Source organism: Quercus suber, unplaced genomic scaffold (genome assembly GCF_002906115.3).
Source record: "Quercus suber isolate HL8 unplaced genomic scaffold, Cork oak 2.0 scaffold_205, whole genome shotgun sequence".
Taxonomy (NCBI): domain Eukaryota; kingdom Viridiplantae; phylum Streptophyta; class Magnoliopsida; order Fagales; family Fagaceae; genus Quercus; species Quercus suber.
In genome coordinates this window covers 1151382-1160579 of record NW_027069663.1, presented here as the reverse complement: position 1 = coordinate 1160579, position 9198 = coordinate 1151382, and the positions used below count along the sequence as shown (strand labels likewise).

The window sequence follows — 9198 nt, the reverse complement described above, 5'->3', positions numbered from 1 at the left end:
CAGGACTGGGTGCGTTGGGATGCGGCGCTTCGTTTGTGGTGCGTGAGGCGCGTCCAGGCTCGATGCTTGCGAGACTTCCACGACTGCGTAGATCGAGGCGACGATCACGGTGGTATCTGCAAAAACGTTATCGGAGCAAGATGCACGGCGGAGACGGTATTGCAATGGTTTGTGTGGTGCGAGACTCCTCGACGGCGGCTGCAATTCCGAAACCTGAGGAACAACGGCTGAGAGACGTCGAAGGTTCAACGGTGAGTGGCTGCAGCGGCTGTTGTGACGCGGAAGCGATAAGGGTGGAGTAAACACCAAGAGAGACAAGACTACTAAAGAAAGGTCAGAGCAGTGGCTCTGATACCATGTTAGAAATACTGAATAGTTGTATTGTATTTCTTAATCAAGGAATATACATGCGATACCTTTATATAGGAGGCATATGTGTGCGGTACAAGTAAAGTGTAGTACAAGTACAAGTGTGTTATACAAGTAAACTAGCTGGACCTAAAGCCCAATCATAATATATAACACATTACACTTTAAATATATATTTAAAACTTTGTTGCATTGGAATTCCCGAATTATTTTAAGTTAATCAAAATCCAACGTTATGTGGGTTGGGGTCTTGGGTTAACCATCATTCTTTTTTTTTTTGAAATGGAAACTTGTATTCAATTACACCAGAAAAGGAGTTACAACAGAGGACAGAAACTAACATCTCATCCTAGTCCAGAATGAAGAAAATGAGCTAAAAAGGGCGGAGTAACCATCATTCTTTACAATAAAAAACTATAATTGATTTACTTTTCCACCGAAAAAAAAAAACACGGGTGATTTTCCTTTTTTGATGCGGCAGTCTAGAGCTCAGCGAGTGTAATCCGTGTGATCCTCTATCCCATACACCAAATAATTATAGGGATAAGTTCTTCCTAATGGTCCCAAAGTATTGGCTATAAATGCATAGCCAATATTGTAGGGTTTGTCTTCTCAAAAAATAAGAAAAATAAATAAATCTCTTTGTCTCTTTCGTGGGGTTAAGGTTTGACTCTAGACATTATCTTTGTTGATGAAGGCGAGTGAAAGACCAATTTTTTATTCATGCCAAAAAGAGAGAAGAAAAATAAATATTTCCCCTTGCTCTATTTCATTTAGAATATGCAAAAGTTTATCCTTCCTATGCCTAGAACAATATTGAACAACAATAAACATCAAGACTAACTGGTGAAACTGAAAACCCTACAGGCTACAGCCTCACATCATCAAGTGATGACGGGGAAAATATAAAAAAGAATGATCCCTAAAAAGAGTGACGGATGAAAAATCTCTTCAAGGAATTCAAAAATTGCGATCCTAGCTTGGGTGAGAACCAATCCGATAGGCTGGCAATTACAAATCCTAGGAATACCTGCAACACATCACCAATTCATGGATAAATGGCCAATACAATACATAAACGATTTTGGGGTTTTTTTTTTTTTTAGCTAAAGTGCGAAGTATACTTTTAAAATTTGGAGTCTTTGAATTTTATACCATAAGTTTCAAAATTTGGATTTACCTTTTGAAGTTATATTCCGCTTACATAGGTAAACTCTCTATTTATATATTCTATTAAATGTGACATAAGGTTGCCATGTGTTTTTAGTTTATTCATAGAATTATGCCACATAACATAATAAAAATAACATACATTATTTTATTGGACGAACTAAATACGTGTGGTAAGTTTATGTGACATTTAACGAAAAATATGGACCACTGATACGAACAAAATATAACTTTAAGAGATAAGATTTAAATTCTAATACTTAAGTGTAAAATCCCAAAATTTCCGCAACTTTGGATATGGTTTGCACTTTAGATTTATTTATTTTCTTCAAAAGTTAGAAATCACTACACGCAAAAGTCAATTATGGTACAAATCTTACCTGAAATTGAGCCAAGAATATAAATTACTGAATAGTGTCGGCCATGGATCACCATGTCCTCCAACATGGCAAGTGGTATGGTAAGCGAGGCACCTAGCGCTGTCACTAGTGGAGAGGTCCAAACAACACCTAATGCCCTGGGATTATGATATAATATAATCAAGATACTATATATTTATTAGATTAAAATATTTGCACAAAAGACAATGAATCATGATAGATATCTTTGTTTTTTTTCCACCCAACATACCAGAAATAATCACAGATGAAACTCCCAACAAAGCAATTGGCAAAAACAACTCCGATGGTTTGAGCAGAATCAGGAATCATGATTTGGTTCAATTCCTAATGCACTCAAGGGCCACACTGAAAAAGTACACCACAAATTAAAACATTATAATCAATCCATGCTAAAGCCACTGGTTGGAACCAATATTATAAATAAATTTTTTATTTTAAAACAATTTCAACTTATTAAACCCGCTTCTGATAATAATTTTTTATCATCAGATTAAAACATCAATCGGTTTTTTGTATAGGCGAAAATTGAATCTCAGATCTCTTATTCAATCATCAGAGATTTTTACTAGTCGAACTAACTAAAACTCACATATAAATAAATTTGATGCATAGACCACCAAAACAACCCCAAAAAAAAGCATGGTATCTTTATTGAGCATACCTATGTTGAGAGTTGCAGACAATTCTTTGAATATGGCAATACCATTTTTATTATATATCAATGACAATATGTCACATTTACAGTCATGAAAAATTTTAAATCCTTAATGCTTGTTTGAAGAAAGCACTTTTGCTGTGATAATTTGGATAAGTTACATGTGCTGAGGTTAATGGAAAAGGTTAAGTCAGAACACAGAAAATTCGTCTTACCTAGCCACCAGAGAGAAACAAGGGCGAACAATCCAATATATCCAAAGAACTTTTGCATATCCACCTTTTCTCCTTCTTCTCCAGCATATTTTTAAGGAGCACTGCAGAATTGGTATTTTGTCAATGAATGATTACAATAATAAGAACTACAATCTTTCAACTACAAAGATATATATTCTTTTCTTTTATAAATATGTGAATAAAATAAAAGATGTTTGACCTGCGAATAGTCCATCGGTCACAGCTGAGAGCAAAGCAAAAAATCCCCGAGAATAGAATGGTTTCTGTCTCTGTGAACCCAAACACAAAGGGAGGAAAATCCCATAACTAGTTGCTCTATAAATAAAACATAGTACAAAACAACAACAAAATATAGCAGCCAATGTAAAATAATAATAATAAATTTATAATATACCCATTAGACTTATTGAAAAAGAGCAAATTGAAAAGAAAAAAAAAATTGTTTCTTTATTATTTTATTTTTACAATTTTTGATTTATGTAAAAGTAGTTTTTTTTTTTTAAAATGAGAAAATAAAAGTAGTGTTAGTAATAAACTTCGGTGAAAATGATGTTACTTTAGTTAAATAAATCATATTAATATTTGTAAAAATTATTATTGGTAAACTTCAGCGACTCGAATTTTTTTTTTCCAATTTTTATTAGTTTAAGCCAAGTGCCAAAAGAAATAGGGAAGTTCATGGTAAAAATTAACATGTTACCCAAACAATTAGCAAAAGATGAGGGCCAGAATGAAGAAACGTACAACGATGTGGTTGACTGGGATTCTTTTTCCCTAGTCTTGCCGTATATAGTCATGGCAACACCAGCCATGCTGACGAAAACAGAGACCAAGTTTACTAAATTTATGGAGTCTTCTCCCAATAATGCACTGATTAGAAGAGTGAAAAGTCCTGAAGTGGAGAATAATATTGTTGTACTGGCAACGCTTGTCTTTTAAGCGCCGCATTCATACAATACTGCAAAAGTGAATAGGATAAATATTGAGAATGCGACCTTCAAAAAATAACATCACCAATGACAATCACATGGATAAATTTCCAATAAAATTGGAAAATTATTAGCCAAATCGTGAAATGAAAGGTAGTTAAATTATTTGACTGCAACTACTTTTTTTTTTCTTTCTATTTCCTCCTCAAATTGAGAAAATTCATTTCTGATGGGTCTAAGGAGAGCACACTCAGCCCTATCAAAATTCCTCATTTTTTCCCTTCTCAACCAAATAACTCAAACTGTATTTTCCTTCAACTACCTCTCCAACTTTTCTATCTTCCCCATCACTCCACCAAACCAATTATAACTTTTGATTTTATTTTTAAAGTTGTACTTTTTTTTTCTTTTCTTTTTTACTTTGAAATGTTTCACTTCATATATATATATATATATATATATATATATATATATATATATATATATTTTATGCCTTTATTGGCATTTGATTGATGGACATTGTTGGTATGACCTTTGAAATTTATGTCACATCATAAGCTTCACTTTAATATAGTGGTATCAATTCTATGAATTCCATTATTTGCTGTCTATCAAAAAATGATAAAAACCCTTTGAAATAAGTAATACTATTTTCACAAACTATTTTATAAAATTTTTACAAACTGTTGATATAACCATTTCTTACTCGTTCTCATCTGAACTCACCATTAATATTATTTTTTCACTTACCAAAACCATTCACTACATTATTAGTTTGTAAAAAATATTATAAAATAATTTGTAATCTTAGCATTTTCAAGTAAATATATATATATATATATATATAACATTTTTTAAAACAAAGTAAAAAATTAAGACCCAAATATGCAATTTAACCCACACAAAAAAGAAAGGGCCTCTAACCTCTGATAGAAACCAAATGGGACCAATGACTAAGCTTAATTTAGCAATTTCCTTTGTGCTAAGCTTTCTCTGATGTATCAATATGTCCACATCTTCTTTGTTATCAAAAGCACTTAGTTTTCCCTCTTTTTGAGAATGCAAATCTTTGATACATTTTTCATCAGCCAATGGTTGTTGTTGCTCAATGTCAAGATTTCCAATATTCTGGCAATTGTTAGTGGGCGAATCAAGAGTCATGGAGGATTCATCCACATCATTATCATCAGTTTGGCAAGTTTGGTAAGATCGTCTTAGAAATTTCTGTAAACAATCCCTAATGAATGCTATTGGAAGATAAGCGGCCAATAGAGAGATTCCAAGATATGTTACAACAAATGGGTGCTCATAGGCTGTGAAAATACCCTGTCAGGAATGATAAAAAAAAAAAGCCAATGAAAACTATAAAAACTCCAATGTTGAAATATACATGAATGAGCTCAAATAAGAATCAAAATGAAGAAAATATTATTGGAATATGCACTACATCAAAATAAGTCTATTATATCAATTGCTAATACAACAAAATTAATATAATAGTATTAGACAAAATATCACATTTACAAGTTAAAAATTGTTATAATTGTAACTTAAAAATGTTAAATTATTTCGGTAACAATAATTAGTTGCAATAACTTATAATTTTCGATTGCAATAGAGGTTTTAATACCATATATCACTAGAAAAATTTGTCGAAATAACTTAAAATAAAAAAATCATTGTAATAAATTGATATCAATTATTTGTGTAATCTATTGATACAAAAATTAATGAACTAATATTTTATTGTAACTAAGTTACCATCGCAATAATTTGATATAATTATTTTACAATTTATTGTAATGAAAAATATGAAATTGCAACGAAAATATTATTGAAATAAATTGATATTAATTATTTTACAATTTATTGTAATGACAAACATGGACTAATTATCTATTACAACAAAAATATTGTTGGAAATATTCGATCTGAATTATTTTTGTCAATCATTTGCAATTTATTACAATAACCTATTGTTACAAGCCATTCGAAACAGTAAATTGTTCATTGCAACAACATATATATCATTGCATCAAGGTTATTAAAATATTTGAAATTTATTGCTATTTATTTTTGCTCAAAACTATTATCTCAGATTTTATTGCAACACCTCGCATTAACTATTACAATGACTCTTATATTATTACAATGATTTTTTCCATTATAATAAATATTTTTTCTTCTTGTGTGTGTTTATACTTTCCACAACTAATATAAATTTATGGTGAAAGCAACATTATTATTATTATTATTATTATTATTATTATTATTATTATTTTGATAATAACAACAAAATGTAATCCTATTAATTGGAACAGTTTATAACATATAAAGCTTTTATCTATACATGTACTGGTCAGTGGGCCATAATAAATGGCCTAGCCAGTTGAGTGATCTTGATTGCTGTGTTACAAAAAGATATTTTGCTTGAGAGGAATTCTAATAAAGACAATGAGAGAGTATCATTTTGCTTGAGATTAATTCTAATGAAGATAATGGCAAAGTTAGGATTTGAATTTGGGGAGAAAAATTTATATACAAATGTCCGCTCATGTAATTGAAATATGAAAACTAAGGAAAAATATATAATTGGAAAGTGTGCAAAGTTGTGTGTCACACCCCATTATTGGGAAAGCCACATGCCTTCCATGCTTGGCTAAACCTCCTTAAACCACATGCATGTTGGACACTAGTCATTACATAATAGATCTGTTTGGCATGATAATTGTTGGGCAAGGTGTCTCCAATCTCTGGTGAGCTTTTCTTCGTGGGTCTATTTTGCATGTAATTGATACATAATAATTTTTTTTTTCAAGAAAAGTATTAATAAATACTCTAAGGATAATTTTTAGTGAACCATTTTAAGAAAGTTTTTATGAGAAAAGAAAAAAAATAATTAATTTTTTGACAATCTTTTCAATTTTTTATAAAAGTGTTTTAAAAGTTTTTTTTTTTTTTTTAAATAGTTTAAAATAATTAATTTTTTGACAATCTTTTCAATTTTTTATAAAAGTGTTTTAAAAGTTTTTTTTTTTTTTTTAAATAGTTTCTTAATAGTTACCCTAAGGTACATAATATTTTTTTTAAGGGACAAAGTTTCGTAAATACTAAAATACTAAATACAATTATTAGGGGGATCTCTCTCTGCGCCTTTGAATCAAGACACGTATGTATCTTGAACAAAATGGACAACTCAGCAAAGCCATTGAGATTATACAATTTTAACATCCAAACTGTCAAGGTTGCTATGACACACTAACAAGGTCATATGGGAAATTTACCAAAGAATAGTGTTACCACGAGAGTACATTAATGTACACTATTACTTGAAAGGGCGGCTTCAGGATTTTTGTCTAAGGAGGTGAATAAGAAACATAAAATCTAAAACAAAAGAGACTTGAATATAACAATATCACTTTTTAAAAATAAAAAAAAATTCTGCAATTGTCTTCTATGAGATTTCATTTTTTGAAACCATTGCATGATAGATTCATTATATCCTATATCCTTTTCAATGTACACAGTTAAAAAATCATTCAACCACTAATCCCCCATTCAATTGTGCAATTCTTTCTTGATATATTTCATTGTTGAAAAACTTCTTTCCACTGTTGCAGTTGCAACAGAATGGTCAAAACTAACTTTACAAACAAATATACTAATGAATATATAACATTCTTATTTGTCTCTACCATCTTTCTAGCAAGGTTCCCAATTTATAAGTTTACAATTCTTTAAATGTTTTATATTTTTATTGTCTTTAATGTATTGACCAAGTTACATTGCCAACAACCACCCACAACTCACAAGTCACATTCAACAAAATTAAATAACTACTCACAAGTCACAAATTAGTCAAATAATCAAAGTCATAAGTAATAACTCAACTTTATATCAGCTTCTCAAAAAAATAAAAATAAAAACTCAACTTTATATTAAATCAAAACACTCACAAGTCACAACAACTCTGCAACACACCAACACCCAACAATAAAGAAACTCAAACTCAAACTCAAGTACTCAACAACAATAAAACACTATAAACTAATAAAAGTAATAAGTCCTATAAGTCTATAACCCACTAACCCCACAGGCCCACAGACAGTCACACACGGTCAGACTTTAGAGACTCAAAACTCAGGTTGAGTTACTCAACAACAAATATTAGAAGTTCAGAATACGGTTCTTAACACCACAGCTCCCACACACAGTCACACGCACGGTCCAAGATTCAAAAACTCAACAAAAAAAATCAAAAGATAACACACAGGAGCGGCGGTACAAAACACCATAAACACACTCTCACAATGAAAGAAAGAGAGAAAGAGAGAGTTGAAAAGCTAGACCAAGCGGCGGCGGCACCAGATTAGGGATAGTCAGGCGACAGATTTTGTGTATGTGAAACAAGAGAGAGGCTATCATGTCTCCGAAACATGTTTCCTCCCTCTCACAATGGGGTGGACCCCACACACCCCCTTGTGAGAGGGAGGAAACATGTTTCAGAAATATGGTGGGCTTTTTCATGAAGCAGAGGCAGTCTTTTTCCTTTGGGTTTGGAGACTGAAGAAGGATAATGAGAGATTTTGGAAGTTAGGCAGCTACAAATTCTTAGGTTTTATTTGACCATTTTTTTTTCTTTTTCTTCTTTTAATGATTTTTCAAATTTTGATTTATGGGTTTTTTATTTCTAAGATTAAAGACCAAAATTTTCTTTTGGACTTTTTTTTTTTTTTTTCTTCTTCTGGAGTTTAAGTTAGGCTTTAAAAAATAAAGGGGTCACCGAGTCAGGTTGAATGGTTGATGGTGAGGGGGTGCAAATTTGTATTGTAGGGGGTTCAAAATAATTTTTTTTTATAAATATTATATATATATATATAAAATTTTCGGGTCAAGAGGTTCATTTGAAGTTTTGAACCCTTGACTATAACGTACCGCCGCCTTGAAGCTAATTCAAAAAAAAAAAAACAAAGAGCCACGAAATCTAGTTTTTAGAGAGAGAGAGAGAGAGAGAGCTGACTTGGGTGACTTCTGCAGAGGTAACCCACAAAAGCAAAACAGAAATGATCAGAACCACCCCTCCTTTATATCTCCAACTCATTTCTCTACATACTCAAAGGTAGTGTCTAAAACAAAATAGTGCTAGCTGAAAGTCGAAACATTCTCAACAACTAGACACAATATATAAAGGAGGGGTGGTTCTGCATGTGTTGTGCATGTGTGTGTGTGTAGGACCCTATATATGGGTCTAATTAAAAAGCCAGTGTGTAAAATATATAGAAATAAAACACAACGGGAAAATTGAGTTAAATTTGCGAGAAAGTGAGAAAAGTAAGTTTGGGAGGACTGGACTTATGGTGTTAGGTAAAAGTCAGAGACAAAGATGAGAGAAAATATGAGAGGACTAGAGTTGGGGCATAGACAAAAATGAGAGAAAG

The 9198-nt window shown here is 31.5% G+C and overlaps 1 protein-coding gene across 1 annotated transcript; it reads right to left on the bottom strand.

The window, feature by feature from the left end:
* Window positions 1-1291: 1291 nt before the first annotated feature.
* On the bottom strand, window positions 1292-8861 carry LOC111994534 (thiamine-repressible mitochondrial transport protein THI74). The gene is given in 12 exon segments (XM_065779320.1): window positions 1292-1406; window positions 1928-2056; window positions 2170-2253; window positions 2255-2285; window positions 2811-2903; window positions 2906-2911; window positions 3031-3075; window positions 3078-3100; window positions 3576-3768; window positions 3771-3789; window positions 4685-5086; window positions 8781-8861. Coding segments are annotated over 12 exon segments (1221 nt in total).
* Window positions 8862-9198: the final 337 nt, after the last annotated feature.